Genomic DNA, 22,288 nt, shown 5'->3' with positions numbered 1-22,288 from the left:
GTTTTGTCCATTTTCTAAGACTGGGCATATGGGGGGAATTTGGAGGAGGCTCTGCAGGGTCTTGGATCCCCCTGCTCTCCCTCTCATTTGTCTGCAGATTATTTCCTAAGAGTGGGGTAGGAAAGGCAATTTGGTTGTAAGGAGGATGCTACAGCTTGTATTGTTTAGGATGCATACTGTAGCCTTACTATGAGAAGATTACTGTCCTGGGCTTCTCTTTCCATGCATATGAAAATACACTTTGTCATTTCAGGGAGAAAATATCTTTAAATGGTATGTTGGAGGAAAGAAAATATTTTGTATCTCTAAAAAAGATAAAAATCCAAAACCTTTCTTTAGCAAAATATTTGTTTCTTGAATGTAATTATAAATGTCATTGTGCATTCTTCCTGACTTCAATGCTTATCTTGAAGAGTTCAGTGAAAATAAATTGTTTTCATGAAAGCAGAGAAGCCATTTGCTAAACACACTGTCTCGGAAAATTGTTCCTGAAGCAGAGGTCGTTCTCTCACTTTAAAAGAAAGAGAATATGTTTTAGAAAACAAACCAGGCAGCAGAAATAAGCATTTTTTGTTTCAGTCAATTCATTTTAAAAAGCAATGTGTAAATCACATGGAAAATTCTGCATTGATTATTTTGACTGCTGTAGAACCCTGGAATAAATGGAGTTGAAATGGACCTGTATCAAAGAACATTGCATTTAGTAGCAAGTTGGAGTGTTATTTTAGTACTGATTTTTTTTTTAGATTTGTTTTTGTGATCAGATGTTTTATTAAATATTAGCCATTCATGGAAATGAGGGCTGATTCTTTAAGAACAGCTTGGCACATACTGTTTATGAGCTTGGGGAAATAGTTTAGAGAAGTGGATGAAATTTGTCTTCAGCTTTTCAGTGTTGAAAACCCGGCCTATTGAAGCATCAGAAAAAGAGAGCTCAGCTCTATAAACCAAATGTAAGTCTCCTGAAGGAAAGTACAGCAGTTCGCCTTAGAGATGTTATTGAGGTCCCTAGATCATGCTTCTAGAAATCTGTTAATTTTTAATCTGATGAATTTATGTATGTCTCTATTAATAAGTCCCAAACTCTATTGTACAAGTACTTATAAAAATGTGTTTTATTTATTTTTTTTTTTAATTCTCAGCTAGAATTATGCTGCTCTTAATACCAGAGTTATTAGGATGCTCTCAGAAGACTTCATCATTAATTAGGAGACCTAAAGGGTAACTAACAAGTCCTTTGGAAGACTACTTCCAGTTATTGTACGGATCCGATCTATCCAGATATATGTTTGCAGCCCTATCAAGACTGGATAATTTTTTTATATCTTCGCATATTCTCTAGCATTGGTCACTATTTTATGTTGTAACCTGTGCTGATAGAAGGTGATGTTAATATCATAATAAGGCTCTGTACCATTTGACAGGGATGTGAGAACCGCAGCCTTCTTACATAGTTTTATTTTTAAGGGATGACGGTAAAACTATAGATGGCTTTTTACCTTACATCTTGGCAGTGCATCCTCAAGTCCTTCTGTGGCTCTCAAGCGATGACCAGAAGCCCGTCCCTTCCCCAGCTGCCAACCCCAGATGTTTGTTGCACTCATGGAGAAGACACCCAGCCATGTCCGTGTGTCACCCCGCCATGCCCGTGTGTTACCCCAGGTACCACAGAGGCTCCCAAGGGTGAGTGTGCCCTCTCTTTGGAGTAATGCAGGATGATTGCATTAAACCCACAAAATCACAAAAAGACATTTCCTTGCTCGCTCCAGGAACATCACCACATCCTTGTTTAGATGCTTTATAATGAAACCTGTGCTCCTAAAAGATAGCAGAGGTCATAAAGCTGTATGCTGTATATTTCAAATAATTACCTAATAGAACATTGGATTAAATTAGAACTGAAAAACATGTATGAGTGAATCTGCATTAAATGTAACCTTTCTCATCTGGAAATAATTTTCACCATACCTCACTAAGACTTTTCAGATATGTTTCATTAAAATAATTTTCTCAGTAATTAGATTGGGTTCTACTGTAAAATGAAAGTTTCTGCCTGACAAATTCCTCTAGACTAATACAGCAATTTTAAGAAGAATTTGGATTGCTCACAGTGAGCATGTTTTTCTTTCTGTAGACATTGCCCTTGTAAATTCCCTTTAAAAAGTAGATGCCAACAGCTTTTTTCCCCTCCTCTTTTAATAATTCTTTTAGTTTAAATTCAACAAATGTATGAATGTGAAGAGCGCTGGAGGAGAAAAACAGACAAACGGGAACATACCACACAGCTTCCACATCTTTATATCAACAGATTTTATATATATATATATATATATATATATATACACACACATGCACACAGAGCCATCTCTAACCAAGTTGTCCTGTCTTGCTTTAAAATGGAATCCCTGAAAAAAAAGGAATACATTGCAACAAGTCCTTATTTTGAGATAAAGCCCTGATTCTTTAATGCTAACCTAGAAATGACACTGTTCCAGTCATTGTTCTCTTAAAGAAGTCAATTTTTTATATTACTGGACAGTTCCTTTTCTGTTTTCAGTACTGCAATCAGTTTGTTTTTCAACGTGGTCTTTCTCTCCCAATAACTGTGTGCTCGTATGTCGGGGTAGTGTGACACTGCACTCAATAGCAACAGGATATTCACGCTGCCAAAACGTAATCCTATATTGTCCATTACACACAGGTTATTTTGGAGGGTTGTGGAATACTTTCTTTAAAGTGGCAGAAACCTTTTAGATGTAACATAGTTCAATAGTATTCATGGTTGTCTCTGCTCTGTAAACAACTCAAATACTTGTTTTTCTGCTAGAATGTGGTTAAAATTGTCATATGTGAGTTGAGGTGGTAAATCCTTCAGGTAAGATAAGAGACTTCAGCAATCCCCACAAACATCAAAGCAAGCACATAAAGTGTTTGAAAAGTTTAATAATATTGTTTTTCCTGGCTTCACAAAGCAGTATATTTTCCTGATTCAGGCCTGAAAGAGATAGATTTTTCACAAGCCAAAAACTTACAGTTGTTATTTTTTTTTTCCCCTGCAACACCCCATACTTGCACTTTAAAATAATGATTTTTATTTTTAAGGAACGAGTATTAAAAATACATCTTTAAAAATCCTTTGATCTGTAGTTTTCCAGACGCAGCAACTGAGACAAAGCGAAGGTACATGATCATCTGGCAGACAAGCACCAGCCTCCGGCTCTCCTGATTATTTGGCTGCTCCCGTTTGCTGGCTGCCGTTCCCTCCTTTACTGCAGGAAACATGGTCAGTGACTAATAAGTGTTTATTGATCTCTGCTTGAGATACTTGCTGAGAAATGTAGATATCAATGAATATTTGATCTGAATTAATGCTAAGAACAAAAGTTTTTTCTTTCCTGCCTCATTATATAGGACATTAATGCCTGCATGATCACTTATAAATGCCAGCTGATTCTACAATCTCATTAGAAGGGGACTTCAGTGAGATAAACTCTAATGAATTAATATGTTGTTAATTGTACTTTTTCTTAGCCAAAAGTTACCAGTGTAGTTGTTGCTTTGAGGGGTAAGTCAAAATATTATTGATTCTCAGTAGCTGTACTGGATCAGTAGAATATAGGTCTAATTCAAAGCCCATTGCAATCAATTAATGGGACTTCCTATTGATTCTATGAGGCTTTAGGTTATTTTCTAAACCAGATCTGGTTGCTGCTCTGTCTTCCTTTTCTCCTCCTGCATTCCATGCTTTTTGTTTTGTGCCCTCTCAACCTCCACATGTGCTCTGGGGGGAGGGAAGGTGCTCAGACACTGTTCCTTAACAGGTGACATTGGGGATGTTGTACTTTGACATCTCCTCTTGTTCCTCTTGGTTCTTATAGGAGTCAACAGATGTGGGAAAACACATGTCAGGTCTTTTAAAATGTTGATTCTGCATTGTGACACTGGAGCGAAGAGTCCCATTCCACCCCTCCTCCTTTGTTTTCCTGCCCCACTTGCGTTCAACTGTCTTTGCCAGTGAGAACTATTGGACCAGAGACGTGGGGCTGGTGGAGCTGCAGAACTTGTGGAGGACTTTGCTGGCCATCTCAGCATTTGGATGTTGGGGAGCTGGTGTGTCCGCTCTTTTCTCTGAGGTTTCTTCTTGCCTCTGCTATTTGTTTGGAGTAAATCTCCCCTCAGTGCCTTTGACTTCTGTACAGTAAAAAGAAAGAAAATGTTACTAGTACTGTGTCCATGTTACGGACCAAGAGACTGACAAAGGGTTTGTAAAGCAGTTTGCAGGGGCTGTAGGTCCCAGCTAAATATAAAGCAAATAAGCCATAACTATTAAACACATATGCTTGCTATGTCCTGGTGCAAAGAAAAGGACTTGCCAGACTTGTGTGGGAATCAGCTGGGCCTGGATATTAGTACGTGCAAGCTGAAAGGCTTTGGGCAGCAGTGAGGATTTGTGCATCCATGGCTTTGAGTTTGTATGTGACTGATTCACTCCAAGACAATTTCTGCTCTTACATCAGAAAAGCAGTTTGAGTTGTTCTTAATGGCTTTTAAAATTGAATTGTGATGATGAGTCAGAAGAAAGTATAGCTGAAGATGGAACAAAGTCACAGTTTGTGTGTTACTGAATCATAATTGTTGGCATCAGTAGGCATACATTCAAATCTTTATGCAACAGTGCTTTTCAAAAAGTTTATTTGAAATCAAAGTTACCCAGGACTAGGGAAACTGCTGGAGTACTCCACTGACTGTAAGTACATGCTTATTTTTATTAAACCAGCAGAAAAGAAGGAAATACTCAAAAATTGCAAATACTTCATACTTCCAACTGCTCTGAAAGAAAAAAAATTACAAGTAGAATTGCAAACCCATAGTTTTACTAAAGGACCTTAAAGAGAATAGCTTGAGAGAAGAATTTGTTGGATTCCTTTCAAGTGTTATGTACAGAAAGATATAAATTCTTTGGCTCAAATTCCATCTTTAATGTACTCATGAGATGAATGCATTGTTACTAACAAACAGATTTGATGTCAAGTATACGGATTTAATGTGTAGCAGAGATTACTCAAGTTTACTCATTCAATAAACTACATTGAAGAGGTGTTGAGAAAGGAAAACAAACACTTGACTAATTTGTTTGAAAAATTCTCTCTGGCACAATATCACATAAAAACCAATATTTTGTTTAGAAAGATAAACAAGTTAGCATATATATCCGAGTTTCTCTTCTGTTTTTCTTTAAATCACTCGTTAATTTCACTGCAGTCTTATTAGTTCTGCAAAAGACCTAATTTGGACACTCAGTAGAGGTGCCCAAACTAGATTACAGTCAGAACTGGAAATATTTTGGTTGGAAATATCACGAAATTTCAATATTTTAGTTTTGTAATTGTATAAATAGGCAGTATTTCAAAGCTGTTCACCAAATAATATTTTGGGGATAAGTGTTTTGCATAGCTGGAATTTAATTTTTTTAAATTCTGACTGTATTTCAATTTTATACTAACTTCCTGCACCAGTGATGTCAAGATAGCATATTTTAGGGGTTTCCTATTGAGCTCATTCTTTTATTTTCTCAAGAAACTTCGTTGGAAACCGTACATTCCATCAGAATACTTAATATCATTATTTACATCACCATTATTTGCTTATCTTCCAAACTCAAGACCTCTGCACACCCCAGCACCCATTCCCACCCCTCGCCACCCACCCAGGAATCCCGCAGCACCCGAGGTGTTTTGTAGCCTTTCAGAGGCTCCTTGCAACATGACAAATCCTAAACTTGGGATCATTTGCTGCTCATTCCTCACTGAAGCAATTTCTATCTGAATTCAATAGGAATCTGCCTTCAGATTTTGACCAAAGTGTAAGGAACCTGAGCGAGGCAATCTGGAAATACCCATGTTTATATAGCAGAGCACCTCAGAACTTGGTGCCAATGTTCCTGTACCTGAGAATCTGCCCATTGTAACATGTGGGGTTTACAGCAATGTCTGTCACCCAGAGAATAAAACAAAGCAGGTATTACTTTATTAACCTCAGTTTAAATTAGTTTGCTGTGCCTACATGCCACCGGTTTTCCGTCACTGCTCTAATGCTACGTTGCATTCTGAAACAGATTCAATGTCTTTTTATTTCTGAACGATTTGTTTCTCTGAGGAGCATAAAAAATTTTTGCCACAGGTATGGGGTGTGCCTGTGTGAACACTCTGCGCTGCCTGTCCCTCAACCATTTCCCTTCTAGCAACAGAGCAGATTTTGCAGGTTTTTTCCCTTTGGTTAAGAACGGCTGACAAAATTAATATGAAATTGGATTAGGTGTTTTATATAATACTCTTGTTTTCTACTGAGGCGTTTATCAGTTCATATACATTTTTCTAGAAAGTTAAATTCTAAATACTTGATGCAGATACCAATGTATATCTGTGCTATGTTTAATTCTGTTGTTAGTGGAAAAGGTCACTTTAGAGATCCTGCTTTGCTTCAGACTGCGACACTTCAGGATCAATACTCGGAATAAGGGTGATCTGGTGCCTCCTGTGCCAGCAGAAGCTCCTTGCGCCACCATGAATATTGAAAACAGGATTTTTGTGAATGGAGTTGGGAAGATGTTCCCTTTCTACATGTTGTAGCTATTGACTGTCTCAGGGTTTGCTCCCAACCTATGTAGAGAATGCAAAATCATGCCTGGACATGAGTGTGGGGCAGTAAGCTCCTGAGGATTTAGGCTTCAGTCAGAGCGGGACTGCAGCACAGGCCCAGATCTGTCTTCAGCACCCACAGCAGACAGAGGTCTTGCTTCTCTTGTACAGTTAAACCTTGTATACTTGTGTTGGCATTGCTATTTTGCTATCAAATGAAGTTGTAGACAGTCTGGGGTGTATTTCCAGTTGTGTTATAACTGCACAGGACTCAGCCCGAGACCTGAGGGGCAATTCTCTCCCTGTCATAGAGGCCTTGAGTCAAGGGCACATTTTTGTCCTTCTTGCCTTGTCTGCAGGGCACAAGTCATGAGGTTAAATGGCCTTTGTACTACTTTGGCGTTTGCTCCAAAAGTTCTGGAGCAAGGTTTTGGGTCAGGAAAGCTCCATGTCGTAGAGTAGCAGATCCAGCTGTGCAGCACCTGTGACTAAACAAATGTGGATTGTTAGTAGATTGTTTTGAATCAGCAGTCGGTCACTTGGGGAGTTTAAGAAGGTTTTGGAGGGGGAGGCAAGCTACTGCGTTTTCAAGTCCCGCTTTTGATAGTACGTTAGAAAAATCTCCTAGTTCCTGCCCCCAACCTCCCGCAGCACGGCAGCGGCGCCCATCACTAGAGTGCGTGACCAAAGCCGAAAGACCGCTGCAAGTTACTCACCTGGAACCCTCCGGGAAGGAGGACGCCCATGGCCAGGACCAGCTCCCGGCCCGGCCAGCGGGGGCGGCAGCGGGCGGGCGGCGGGCGGGGCGGGGAGGGGCGCGGGCCCGGCCGCTCCTCCCGGGGAGCGCTGCCAGCGCGGCGCCGGCTCTTTCGGCACTTGGCCCTGTTGCACCAGCTGCGGGGCAGCCGCCCCCTCGCCGGCAGCCGCGGGGCGGTGTGACAGCGCCGGGCCCGCTCCCCCCGGCCCCGCGGGCGGGCGGCGGTGACGGTTCCCCCCCTTCTCCCCGCCTTTGTCGGGCAAGGCTGCGGCGCTCGGTCCGTCCGTCCGCGCCGGGCGCGTGGCTCCTTTGTGTACAGCAGCTGCTCCTGAATGCGGAGGCAAAGCCCGTGGCTTGGCACTGAGCTTTTAAAAAACAACAGCCCTCCCTCCCTCGCTCCTGCCCTCCCTCCTACCCTCCCCTCCTCCCGCCGAGGCGGACGGGCACCCACCTGGGCTCCGCCGCCCACCTCTCCTCTCCTTTCCTCTCCTCCTTGTTTACCTGCACTTTTCCGCCGCCTCTTTCCTCGCTGTTCCCCGCTGCCTCCCGGCCCTCCTTCGTCCCCGCTCCCCGGGAAGGCTCGGCGCCCCGCAGCTCCGCTCCCTCGGCGGTTTGCCCGCGCCCCAGCCCCGGGGAAGGCACCTGAAGGTGGATCTATTAAACCTCCCGGCCGTCTCTCCAAGTGCACTTCTTGGACCAAAGCACCGGCATGGATGTAAGATTTTACCCGGCTGCGGCGGGCAGCTCGCTTCCCGGAGACCCCTCCAACCTGGACTTTGCCCAGTGTTTGGGTTACTACAACTACAACAAGGTGATTATTCCCGCGTGTGTTGATTCCTCGTGCTGCTGCCGGGACCGGCTCCCCGAGAGCCGGACTTTGGGCTCCGTCGGGGCGGGGAGGCTCGGGGCTGGGGGATGCCCGAGGGACGCCCGTCCCCGGGGAGCAGGAGGCGGCGAGCGCCCGCGGGGCCGGGAGCAGCGGAGCGGCCGGGCCGGGGGCTCCGCGTCGCCTCTGTCCTGCTGCCGGGGCTCGCCCCGGGGGGACCCGCCCGCCAGGCCGCAGCCTCGGCCCGCCGCTCGGCACGAAACCCCAACAGACCCGCGAGTAACTTCGGGGTGCGAGTCCCTCTCCCCGCGGCCCGGGAACAAAAGGCGCTTTGCGCAGCGCGCACCGTGCGCGGCTCGGGCCGGGACCTGCGGAACTTCTTCCCCGGGCTGGGGCGGCTGCGGCCGCCCCGGCGGGTCGGGCAGAGCCCTGATGGAGCTCGGGCGTCCCTGCGAGGGAGGGGACGCGGTGCATCCCTCCGCTCTGCTCTTTCGGATGATTCCGGCTCTGTTACGGCCAGTCTCTAACTCTGAAGGGCTGTACCAAACAGGAGGGTTATCTAAAAGTACATCAGCTGCTAGCACGGGAAGATAACAACCGTTTTGGTTTGACAAGGATTGTCAGAGAAGTTGCAGTATCACTTCCATCTATTCACACGTTCTCTGCGGCATGTGTAGTTTACGGAGTAAACGTTACAGTCAGAAGCAATAGTAATTTCCCAGTCGCTACCTTCATTTACAAAAAATATGTTTTAATAATACAGGGATGATTTGTTTCAGAAATTACCAAAATCTGGGAAAGGCAAAGTTAAGAATGACACTGTGACTCATGCTATTTTGAAAAAGACTTAGCTGTTTGCACTGTGATGTGTCAATAGCACATTGAGCTATTAGCACTGGGCCCTCACACATGCACATAAAGATCCCTTTCACACTGTGTTTTTCCTGGTGCTATGTTTGTCCAACCTCTGGGGCCTTTTGTGAGGCACTGTATGAGATGCTGGGGAAAAGAAGGGTGCTGCACAAAGTCTAAACTTACATTAAAGCCTGCGCTATTTTTAGAATCCTTTCCAAACGAGTAGATAAAGTTTGATGGAATACAAAGAGGGAGAAATAACATGGGCTTAAGTAAGGAGGTTCAGTAGCTGAAGAAAAGTTTCTCCTAGAGAAATTCCTCCTAAGTAGATCTCCCGAGCGTATTTTTCTGTTGCGCTTTACGATAATCTCCATCTCAGCTGCTGTGATGTTCAAGTCTGTCAGTGCCGATGCGGTGGCTGCCTCCTTGCCGAGAGGCAGCGATGGACTTTGGCTGGAGATGCGGAGCAGCGCTGGTTCCCTGGATCGCGCACAGCCCCTGTCCCGCGCATGCTCCCTGCGCCGGGCTCTCAGCCTGCCGCTTTGTTAGGAGTTGATAGAGAAAGACACGGGAGCATGAATTAAAGATGAAACGTCAACCTGAACTTTGAACGCTGCTAAGGACTTGAGGAGCGCTAAAGTGCGTCGTAAATGTTCACTGCTGTCTGATATGCCAACTAATTTTGGAAACTCCAACGCTTGCTGACAGACAGCATGCTTACTGTAAATTTCACTTATTCAGTAACTTTATTGCGTGGTGTGCATTTTTTCAGGTTCTGTTACAGGTTACTGTACAGGTTCTTATTTATTTATTTATTTTAAAGTCCAAGATCTTGAATGGCTTTTGAAAAACAGTAGTTTATTGTGTCCATTAAGTTGCTGCAAATGCACAGTTATATATAACCTTTTGACTGTATTTCCCTTCATCGTACAATGAGAACAGAGCACACATTCAGAAAAAGTCCAAAGTAACTAACTTTTGACCTATTCAAAAACGCATTTCGGTTGCTGTGCTTCTGAGCATAATTTTGGCAAGTAACTTGTAGGCTGGGCTTCCAATCTGCAGCAGAAAATATTTTAATTAAGAGAGTACAGCTTACGCTGCGTGTGTCTTATAAGAGGTATCTTTGTATGCAAAAGAGCCGATGCGGAGCAGGCTGACACGTGCCAGGCTGTGTTGCTGTGAGCTCTCCTTTGGCTCAGCTGGGAAAGCAGCAACGCGGTGTACAGGTGTTTCAAGGACAGGAGAGGAATTTGTGAATGAGTTCCTAGAAAGGAGGATCTTAACTGTGTTAATGTAATCTCATTTTCTGTGTTGTTTATAGTCTGTAACGACAGGAATCATTGTAAGTTATTTTGGTAGGGTTTTGTTTGGTTGGTTTTTTAATTGTTCTGAAAAAAGGAGCAGATTTATCTTGAAATCTTTCTTTGCTTTCCATCCATTCTGTCCTTTTCCCTGTGTTCCTAAGGAAAGTAAATGATTACTCTGTTAGGCACTGAGATGACCAGGAGGCACAGAAAAAAAGAGTTGAAATATTTACTCTGCTGAAGTAAATGGGAGAACTGTTATTGATTTCACTGGGGACAGTATTTCACCTCAAGTCTTTCTGAAACTCATTTGAGTATCTTGCCCACTCATCCGTGCCTGCCTCATTGTTAGGAGCTGAATCCGTATTCTCCTTGTGACAGTGACATTGCCTGTGACAACTGCCAGGAAGCAGGAGCTGCGATGGCAAGAGTAAACACATTGCGTGGTTGTACATACGTGCAAAAGCAGGATTATTTACGTGAAGATATTCTCAGGATCATTAAGACGTAGAGTCGATGGCATATGGCCTACCTGGAGAAAACGATCTTGTATTGCAGTGTCTAAATATTTTGAACAGAAATCCTTTTTGTGTAAGTGCATTGCACCCTGCGAGACAAGGCTGGCTGCCACCTGGATGCTTTAAACACCTTTACCCAGGACTACGCAGTTTTTCCCTTTTGTGGGTGCAGCATTGGCAGAAACGTGTCAGAGCATCCCCAAACCCCCGGGCAGGACTCGGGGTCTCGCGTGTCCCCATGGGCAGGGGACACCCACAGGTACCCTCCAGCTGGATTCCCTCTCCACAGCTGCTTTTTAAGAGCAGCACCGTGCTTTTGAAACTGATTGTCAGCACTGCATAAGTAGACTTGAGGATAAGGGATGTTATCTTGGGTTTTTTTTGGGTGACGTTAGTTTTGAGTATATGACAGGTGTTTGGAAAGGAACTGAAGTACAAAAGCATCCCTGGCATTATTTGTAGCAGAGCAGTTTCTAGAAGATTCCAAATGGGGATTATTTTTTGTTGAGGTGTGCAACATGGTCAACATGCGTAAAGGGCAAAAGAGGAAATAAAGACACAGAAATGCGGTGATTTGTCCAAGGTTACGCGGTCGGTCACTGACATAATCAGGGCCACAACCAAGGTATTCTGAGATTCAGCCCAGTGGTTTATGCTGAATCTCATTTAGTCTAATAGGATTACTTACATGTTTAAAGTAAAGCATGTGCTTAAGTGCTTTGCTGGATGGGGGCCATATTTGATAAGTTTTCAGGGCTGGTGTGAGAGTACATGACTTGACCCTGCATGTGTGGCTGCTGGTGGTTCGGGTTAACAGTGACCCACCTCTGTTCCGTGGAGCTGCAGCAGTGGAATCATGGTCTGCCCGTTTCTAGAAGAATCCTGCTGTGATGTACTGTAAAATATTAACCAAAAAATAGCTATAAAAATTACAGAAATTTGAAAGAGACCAGCTGTTGTAAAACATTCTGCTTCTGTTTTGAGCCCTTTTATGGTTCTGCGGATAGAGAATGATTTTGGACGTTTGCTGTACTTGAGTAGTTTTTCTAAACAAACTTTTTCACTTATTGAGTAAATTATATGTCTTGTATTCAAAATATTTAGGCAATTACTGTTCTTCTTAGCAGATACCTTTTTTATTAAAGGAACCAAAATTCTTACAAAGCAATTTGGAAAAGGGAAAAGAAAGCCCCCAAACCTAAACACGTACAGCTCAGTGCTTGAGTTATCATTATATTAAATTCCAGAATCCTTACTTCATTACTTAGCTGGCTACATTTTATAATGTTTATCTCTTCTGCACAGATTGTCCTCGAAGGATACAAATTTCAAACATCCATACCTTAATTTAGGCACTAGCATACATATGTGAATGTCAGAGCTTGATGGTTTTGGCTGAAGTATTTTGCATTTTACAAAGGAAGCTCAGGAAGGTTATCTTGTTCTTCCAGAGGTAAAGCAAAGACAGCAGTAGTTTAGCAGCATGCTGGACTGGGGCTATAAGTCATACCTATTAGTGTATGTTGTTGGGAAAAAATGGATTACAGTTATGCAAACGATTGAAGATTACTCTTGCAAATGTAGCGTGGCTGTATATGCATAGGGTTTTCTTTCGTCTGGCAGATGGTGGGAGACAATGGGTACATGTGTGCTGTGAAGGTGGGAAGCTCTATGCTCACTCCTCATCTGCCCTGTATATCTGCACAGATGCAGGTTTACATGGGGGCTCTGCTCTGGTGAGTCCCTGGTGCCTGGAAGCTGATGTTTGCTGTGGTCACCTGCAGTCCGACCGTGACCGAGCTGGCCCCAGGTGATGGGACAGTGCCAGGAGGCACCAAGGCCTCCCACAGAGTAGAGAGCAGAGATGTGTAAGCAGAGATACAAATAGGGGTCTTGCTGGAGGCAACTTGAGGAAGGGATTGGGATCTTTCTGTTGCAATATCAACGCAGTAAATGCCATGTTATCCTCAGCATTTCCCATTGATCTTCTGGCCTATGTGGCAAGTGTGCTGAATCACTTCTTTCCTAGAACATACCTCCCTATTCTCTGGTATCTCAAAACCTCAGGACTATGCAGGTTACTACTGCTGGGGAGCAAAAAAGTGGCTGTTCAATCCAGCTCTAAAAATGTTGGACATATGATTCCCAGTGCTTGAAAGAAGAAGTGCAATGATCAGATGAGTATGTCCACGCCACAGGAAGACAAATTATAATTTATATTGTCTGCATGGCTTGCATTGGGGTGTTTTTCAGGGCCAATCATCCCCCAGGTTTCGTGATATACTTAAAGAGGAAACCCCTGTATGTCAAAGGCAGGACCTGCGCAAGAGTCTGTGTTGCTCAGAATGAGCTTGTATGATGCTGATGCTAATGGAGTTGTGCAGTTTACAATTTTTCTGTTGCTCAGATAACGCATCTCCTATACTGAATGCACCATTTGTTATCAAGACATAAAGAAGAGTTGGTGATACACAAAGTATACTTAGTAGAAGTCAACTTTTAAAAATATTTTTAAGATATTGTCGTTACAATGGGTAACAATTGTATTAGCAAGATACTTGTAATAATATACGGTTATATATGAAGAGTTGGAGTTTAGTGCTTTGATGTAACCTCAGGTACTATGAATGGAAATGACTAGTGGGTGTGTTTTAAACAAAGCAATAATTTGTAGCAATTACAACTGTGATGTGTGCATGCCATGGGCATGGACACCCACTCACACGTCTGGCTCTAGAGGGAGAAAATATGGACTAAATCCACTGGGATGGCAAGAGACTCATTCCCACAGCATCACCTACATCCAACATGGTGCTGTGTGCAGAGGTACTGAGTCCAGCCTAACCCTATAATGAATTATTATGAATTTCTAATAGGATCTAAAATAGAAACACAGGAAATAACAGCTTATAGTCTTTGGCAGATACTTGGGATGAGAGTCGCTTGCGTCGGCTGTGAGTTGTGTGAGTCATTTGTTGCAGTTTTGTGTGGAGTCTCACAATGCAGGGCCAGTCCAACTGTGACCTTTGGGTTGTGCTGCAGGCTTTTATTAAATTTACCATTAATACATGCCTATGTATTTGTTGAATTCTGACACTCCCTAAAAAGCTAACTAATGCTATCGGATGATGATAATCTAATTTAAGAGGAGAAGAATTTGTACAGCACTAATCTTACCTTTTTATCTGTAATCACATTTCTGCTGCTGTAAAATTGAGTGCTGCTACACAGACCTAATGGCAGGGTTGAATTTTCAAATGCTTCAAACTCTTATCTCATCGCCGTCTTCTATACTGTTACCTGTCTGTGTGATGTATTTATAGAGTGCCAGTCACCATAGTATCTTTGCGATGATTGCTACCAAAATTGAGAACTCTGAGGTGAAAATCTAATCAGGACTTTAGATAACAATGTCACACAAGAGCCTTCTGGTCTTTGCCACCGTGCTCCGCTCAGATGAAGACTTTGATGAGATCATGCTTGCTGCTGTGTTATTCATTATTTATTTTCGTAACAAGATTTCTGTTTCATATCCTTTCCACTGCATGTTAGCACCTGTCAAACCAATCCAAATTCTGTTTTGAATGTATTCTCTCTGTACCTGGAACAAAATATTGAAAAATACAGGCGTTATGGGGCTGCAGAACTAGCAAAACCAAAAGGACAGACAGCTGCTTCTGCCACAGTTACCTCGGGTATCCAAGCAGATGTTTTCATGAACTTTTTCAGACACTTCATGGTAATGGGCAGACAGGCTGAAAATACTATTTTCATCACATTAAAAATAACTGAGGTTTATAAGCAGAGTACTGGAGAGATGATTGACCAGTGCTGCAGACCCAGTTCTGTTGGAAAAGGTGTGTGTGTGCTACTAAGACTAGACAATGTTAGTTTACTCTTGAAAATGAAAAACGTTTTAAACAAACATGTCATCTAGTTTTCAGTTTGTTTGTATAGTTCATGTGCCAGCTGTTGGCATCAGTGTTCTCTGTGTACTCCTGCAGGGCCAGTTTGCCCAGCAACCCCTCTTCTGTAGAAAAGCCCAGGATAGGTATGAAGAGGGAAAAGAGGAGCAGGCTGTTCTCAAAAACTGCAAGTTGAAAGTGACCCTTAATATCCCTTTAAGATTGATTAAACAAAAAAAATATTAAAAAATCATGGATAGAAGTCTATTTTTTTTTCGCCCGGCACTTGTATCTCAGCTTTGCTCATGCTCATTGGAGACTGATTAAGTGTAAGCATCTTTCACTTACTTAGATGACGTTAGATTAGGCTGGCCCTGGGCGTTTCATGGGAGAAACTGTTATCAATTCAATGTTTTATTTTTGCTGTTGTAAAGTTATAGCCCTTCTTACTGCCTAGGTCACTACGACCATTTATTATCATTCCTGGTTAAAAGCTCATGAGAACTAAGACTGTATCTTATAGAATATAGTGGGTTGTGACATAGCGAAGTTAAAATGTGTTGGGATGAAGTGCCAGGATTTGGACTGGCACCCTCTGGAGTGTGGGATCTCTTTGTCTTCTGCTTTTTAAAGATTATTATTTTTTTGTTATTGTTGGCATGACCTTATCTGCTGCTGGCCGAGGTGAGAGCTGCAGGGGCAATAGCATGGGCATCTCCTCACTTTCCTCATCTGCCTTGCAAAACATCTAATTGATGATTATGTAAAATCATTATGTTAAAACGGAATATTTCTTGAACAGACACATTTACTTAGATGTTTTTTTTCTCTATATTTAATATTCTCAAGAGCTCTGATCAACTGGGCATCCTAACAAAAGGTTGCAAGTATGTAAAATTACCAGTATGGAAGGATTTGTTGGAAATGAAGACTAAATGCAGATGTCTTTGGTCACTTGAATTGAGTTGTCTTCATCTCTTCACTTGGTTTCCTTCAGAAAATGTTTCAAAAGAAACTCTTCTGTGTTTAGGACTCAGAGTAGATATAGTTTATTCTATTAGCAGTTAATATGAGAGATAGGGATCTACAAACTACATAGTTTTAGATACGTAAATTAATAAAGTATTAGTTGTGGGGGTTTTATGTTTTGATTTTTTTTCTTTTTTTCTTTTTCCCAAAGAACCCATACATGGAAACAACCTGAGCTGAATGAATCATCCTTTCTATCCCCATGGGACAACTCCTATATTTAAATTCACTGAATTATATAAAGATTTGTAGGTTCAGGACATATTTAAACACCTCAATATTGATTAACTGTCTAATTTTGATATGAAAAATTGTGTTAAAACCATGCAAAAATCAATTGCTGCATGGTGGAGTAGCTTATTTTCAGAGCAGATCATATTTATCTGCTGTTCTTTTTATACTACTCTCTTTATAGTCGTATGGCTTATACAAATAGTTGAATTTTGAATGGTTTAGGATACTGTGTTTCGGTATTACTTTGTTATTAATAAAAGTACTTTTGTTAAACTGTACTTTTATCAGTAAACTGTTTTACTGATAGAGGATTAGCCATCCTCTATTTTTAAGCAATTTGCGTTCTTTAATAAGAATTTGATTAGGCATGGGAAAATAGTCATTTTGTTTGCGTTAGTAGGTTAATACTGTTCCTTTTGTGGGTTCTTGGTTAGTGTGTGAATGAAATGTTGATAATAATAGGCAGTCAGGTAAATACGGGGATATCACGTTATTGATTTGTTCTAATGGAAAACTTGATAGTTGTGATTTCCCACCACAGCCCAACATGGTTCATTTTCCTCCTATTGTTTTGCTTGATATGGTTTGAAATACATTAACCTTACATTTAAAGTAATAATAAAAAAAGCCTACTTTATACATGTAAGTAAAAACAAGACCAGATCTCTAGACTGTACACTGGACATACCACAAATGTTAATACGTTGTGAGGTGCATGCACAAGAGCTTAATTTAGATTTGCACTAGGAAGTAATCATTAAAATAAATAATATGTTTATATTTACATAACTTTCTGTTTGTGGTTTTCTGAGAGTGTCCAGTAAGTGTATTTCAAATAACAAAAAGAAGTATTTGGTATTAATTTGTTTCGTCCCGCCAAATAATTTACAAGTGCAAGGTATTACTAAATAAAGGGATTTAACAGATGTTTCTTCTGTCCTTTTGTTCTGAGACTTTTAAAACCTTAAAGTTCCCCGTGTTTTGGTTCTCATACCTTTGTCTGGGACTTTTATTTAAGATATTGGCTTTGTGTTGGGATCTTGGGTGACATTTGTAAGATGCATAGGGTGCTCTATGGCATGTTGAAAATACCCAATGGTTGTCTTGGAGGATTTGACAAGCCGTACATAAGTGCATTTTCATTGCTGGTGCTTGTCTTACCGTTGTATTTTTAAATCAATGTTTGAATCAGAGGTGTGCATCAGTGGCACAAAGCAAAAACCTGAAGTTCTTGGAGCCACCAACAGCTGGGACACAATTTCAGTAGTTGTGCAACTTTGACTGAACAAGGTGAAAGGCGGGCTCTATAATCTAGGGCTAAATATAACTCGGAGAGATTAATCAAAGATCATATGAAAGGAGAACATAGTAGTTTTACTCATTAAATACCCACTCAAGTAGGCAAACCAGGAGTACTTTGGTATTTTGCATACACAGATTTGTGGTATGTTCAGTGCACAGCTTAGAGATCAGTCTTGCTCTTCTACCTGTGATTCTTCTCAAAAACACAGCTATAAGATCATATTGCGAGCTTCTATGTTTATTTTGCCTCAATCTGCAACTGCAGCTTTCCCAGTTTAAGGAGCAAACTGTTTTTCTAAATTTAGTCGGCAAACAACTTGTGATAGGATAGCAGCCTTTTTCTGTCGTCTCTGTTGGAAAGGGTTTGACTAAGGATGGCAAAGATTGGCTTTGACTTCTATCAGCACAAATATATTGCTGGCGATAACATATCATACAAGTCTGCTGCCTCTCTGCCTGTATTCTTGTCTCTAGGAAATAGCAGTTTTTCAAGGAAGGTCACAGAATTTGCCCTTTTGTTAATAGTCTGGTGGAGAGTTTACATAACAGAAAATAATCCCGATTCTCCACTTGATAATATATTGAAGTGTTGGGTTTTTTTTGAGGTTTGTGTTGGTTTTTGTAAAGAAAAATTGGCAGCTGTTAATTGTAGCATGTCACTAATAAATGCTGAGTCAAAACCGCGACTCTTGTACAGTTACATGTTTTTAAAACACAGATAATATGTGTTGGTCTACGCCAATTCTAACAATCTGCCGCTGCTTGGAAAATGTGGAGAGAGGTGATTTGCTGCTATACAGGACACAGACATCAGGATATATACATCTTCTTTGGAGATCACAGGGCTCCTTATCATTGTAACTTCTGGATTGCTAATTAACTGTACTCCACTATAGCTCTCTCTGCATCATATTGCATGTTATTTGTGTGTTTCTGCAAAATTATTTCTAAATAAAAGTTTTTAAGGTTATTCCATCATGAGGCATAATTGAGACAGTGATGATGAAGAGCTTGATTCATATTATGACTAACAACAGGTGAACATTATCTTGTTATGCCTCATTCTCAGTGTTTCTGTGACTCAAAAAGGATGATAAACTCCATTAAAATATCATGGCATCAATAGAGCCAGTATTTAAAATGCACATGAAAGGATAATGGGTATCCATATAATTTTAGACTATATAAAGCGTTTGTAGCTCTTCTGAGTTTCATTTATTCTCTGTGTGGGTGAGAACCGATATCAAGCATTCACCTTGCTTTCTGCCACCCAGATGTAACCTTTTTCTTTTAAAATAAATGTGAAAGCAAAAAAAAAAAAAAAGAAGGAGCAATTTCCATGGAGGAAAATCAATTCTGGTCCTTCAGAATCATGAACTCAGATTGATACTTTGCAGCTACAGTGAGCACAAGCAATGCACCAAGGATCTGGCACAGAGTTTTGACAGTGAGAAATCTTTAATCTCCTACTTCTTTTGAACTACAGTTTTCCATTTATTCTTATTTTGTTGAGTCTTGCTGTTTTAATTCATCTTCCCCAGTGTTGTGGTGGGAAGCAGTCATAGTATTCTCTGCTGCCAAAGGAAATGGCCATTTGTTGATTTAGAAAAAGGAACAGAGAAGTGGCTCTGAAACACCTCGGTGAGAAAGAGGAGATGGTGGCCAGGGAACACTGCCAAACATCTACAGTTCCAGGATCAAGTATTTTCAGTCTGCCTGAGTTCCTAAACTCCCTGCAGGTCTGGGTCTTGATGTGTGGTGCGTTGGGGAATTTTTTTGGTGAGTTTTTTGTTTGTTTGATTTTTTGTTGTTGTTTGGGGGAGAGGAGGGTGAAAATCCATGTTATTCACATTTAAAGATTGCCTATAGGTTTTGGAGAACTGATCTTTGGTTCTCTGTTGCCGAAAGAAAGAGACAGGTTCATCTTTGCTTCTCCACTCGGTCGGCTTACGGCACCCAAGCAAAGGAGCTCCTCTCTGCATCCTTTTTCTGAAACTCAAGTTGCCAGGGGTCTTTGAATGTAGAAATAAGAAATAACAAGATTTTAGATGATGAATCTCAGTATGTTTGCTAGAGCAAAGCCCGTTGCTTTATTGATCCCAACTACTGAAGTTTTCCCTGTGAAGATGATTTATGTTTATCTTCAAGAAAACAATCGATGCGACAAACAAACTGAACTTCATGCAAGAACTGATTTAAAACATGCTCAACTTTTTCTTTCTCATCTTTACGCTCTGAAATCTTCTATGGATTCAAAAGAAATGGGTGCAATCCTGCTCTTGCACATAGGAATATACCCTCTTTGAAGAATAGAGATGTTTCTGCTTTTGAATTGAGCTTCATAAACTTGCTGGAAAAAATTCAGCTGGGAGGATGTATTTTGAAGCAGTAGTTTCTTGGGCACTGAACCGTTCATTTCCTAAAAGGATAAAGCCACTTCTTTATACCTGCTGACAAAACAAAGGAATCGGTACTGATAATATGTTACGTGGGGACAGGCTGTGATGCTGGTGAGCGTTTCCCTGGCTGCTGAAAAGTACCAGTTCATCCTGGCCTCTCATCCTTCCCAGGAGCAACACATCTGCCTCGCTGGAAATCAGAAAAATGGTCAGCAATTGGTTTTGTCTGCACTTTTACTAAATAAATGAATCATTATTATGTTTTCTCCAGCCTAGATATCAAGTGAAAGTGAAGCAAAATGTTGTGTTCAGCTGCTTCAAGTTGGGATGGTCTAGATAATCTTCATCTCCCAAGTGTGAAAGAACTGACACATAAAATTGCAGGTCTGGCAGCAAAGATTTATTTATTTATTTTTTTTTTTTTAAATAAGTACCTTACAGTTGAAGAATTGATTTTTCTTAAGAAGACATAAGAGATCTGAAGTATCTCTGCTTTAGCAGTAATACTGGCAACAGCAGGGTGAGAGAAGTTGGTGTTGTTCCAAGCGGGGCTGTATAGGCGCCAGCGATGAGCTTAAGCTGGGGATGAGGAGAAAGCCCTTGGCTTCCCAAGGAGCTGAGCAGCCACCCCCAAACAATGGGACAGAGAGCAGTGGCCACTCGTACAGCTTGGAGTTTATTTTAAATATCATGTGCTGTGCTTGGCTGAAACAGGGAGCACGGGGTTGATTGTACTTTTAATCCTGTTTAACGTGATTCTTTCAGGCTTCATGTTTGCATTCCTAAACATGATATTGAAGTTGCATTACGAGCTCTGTGATCCCAAGTGAGTCTCTGATTTGGACAAGGCAGCTGTAGATGTGACAGTTACTTAAAGGCTCAAGAGCAATTTTGGAGTTATGCGTAACAGCTGGTAAAGAAAATTCGTGTCTGAAGTCTAATTTTGTAGCAGAAAACTATTATAGATGAGCTTTATAGATGCTGGGGAGTCACCTAGTACCTGTGAACATGGAGGGATTCCTTCGTTCTTCCTTCAGAAACAGCGCGCTTTTACTTGGCGGTGCTGGGAGGGAAAGGCGTGGATGTGTCTGAAAGAGGTGATGGAAAAATCCACATCTGGAAGTGTGACAGTCTGTAGAAGCGTGGCAGCCAGTTGTGAGATGGGTTTGTTTGGATGTGGGTGTTTTGTGAGTGCACATCAGACAATCATCTTCCTCCTCACCCCAGTGCTCTGCTGACCGGTAACTGCCTTGGTTCCGAGTTATAAAACACTCTGGTCTCGTGGATCTGCATGAGAACTTTGTTTGCGAAAAACGTTTGGACAATGGAAGTAAGCAGCATTTCAGAGAGGTGTATGAAACACCTGCAAAAACGTGCAGCCCATCGTAGTATCATTTGTGTTCTTGAGCAATGTGAGTCTGTTTCACTTCTCTGGAGGCCATAAAAATTGAAAATGATGGTACTGAATAACTTCATTTTGCCTTTAATCCATGAAGACAGAGTATGTAGTCTTGTTTTTGTAGAAAGTGCCATCTGCCAGCACTGGTGTAAATATTGCAGCCTAGTGAGAGCAGCTACTACAGCTACACGGTTCTGCGCAGATCTTCTCCTCCAGCACAAGTTTGGACACCTAATTACTCATCACCTGGCCTGATTGGTTTGTGTGGGAAACGAGAAACTCTGATTCCCTCATACAGTTTGTATTGTGTAGAACATAACTTCTTCAGTTTTAGACTTAAGCAAGACTGTTGACAGTACCAGATTTTGTAATATATTTGATAAAAGTAAAATTACAGTAGAGTAAATTAGGATTAGAGTTAAATTGTGGATTACTGGTTAATATCAAATATGATAGAAAACTATAAGTGGGACATTTGTTCGTTTTAAACAAAGATTATCTGGTGCCTTCCTGAGATGGTCCTCTGGTTGGACTATATAAAATTGAAGCTTTCTTTGAAAAGTTCCATTAAAAGAGTAACACTGAGCAGAAATTGTATGTTAACAAACTTGAGAACTCTTCAACTGCAGTGGAATGAGTTTCGTTATTGCTTATAAAAGACATGTCCCAAACATGTGGTACAATAGCATGCAACACAAGTCAAAGACCTGGTCAATCATAAAGCTTTTAGACAGCCTCTCATTTGTAGTGTGAATGGCTAATTTTTTTTGGAAGTGATCACTTGTTTGCACTGGTTCTGAGTCTCTGACTAAGGAATTCTGTAGATCTATTTCAGAAGTCCAGAAAAAGCCAAACAAACAAACAAACAAAAAACCTCCCACCCCAAACAAACAACAACAAACCAAACAAACACCGCCACCTGAAAACTAGCACATATGTGCTAGTTTTGAGTTCTTGAGGACTGGATGGCTCTTCCTGAACACCAGTACCCTGATTTTTGGAGGTCTGTTTATTTGCATTTCAGCATGGGAATTAACTGAACTCTGAAATGTACTGTGAGGATTTGCTGCTTGGTTATAAGTGCAAAACTTGTGTCATCAGATTTTATTGCTGCTATTT

General features: G+C 41.4%; 1 protein-coding gene across 1 annotated transcript in view; it reads left to right on the top strand.

Annotated features, from left to right (window-relative positions):
- Positions 1-8,104: 8,104 nt before the first annotated feature.
- The window catches only part of TOX3 (TOX high mobility group box family member 3), a gene marked incomplete at its 5' end in the record, with an annotated part of 71,720 nt that continues 57,536 nt past the window's right edge, over positions 8,105-22,288 (top strand). The window contains one exon of the mRNA XM_082062660.1: positions 8,105-8,206. Coding sequence (XP_081918786.1) covers positions 8,105-8,206 — 102 coding nt within the window. The remainder of the gene's footprint in view (positions 8,207-22,288) is intronic.

This window comes from Streptopelia decaocto, assembly GCF_964273445.1.
Source record: "Streptopelia decaocto genome assembly, chromosome: 11".
Taxonomy (NCBI): Eukaryota; Metazoa; Chordata; class Aves; order Columbiformes; family Columbidae; genus Streptopelia; species Streptopelia decaocto.
Note: the sequence above shows the minus strand (reverse complement) of the source record. Positions and strands in the feature narration are given on the sequence as shown.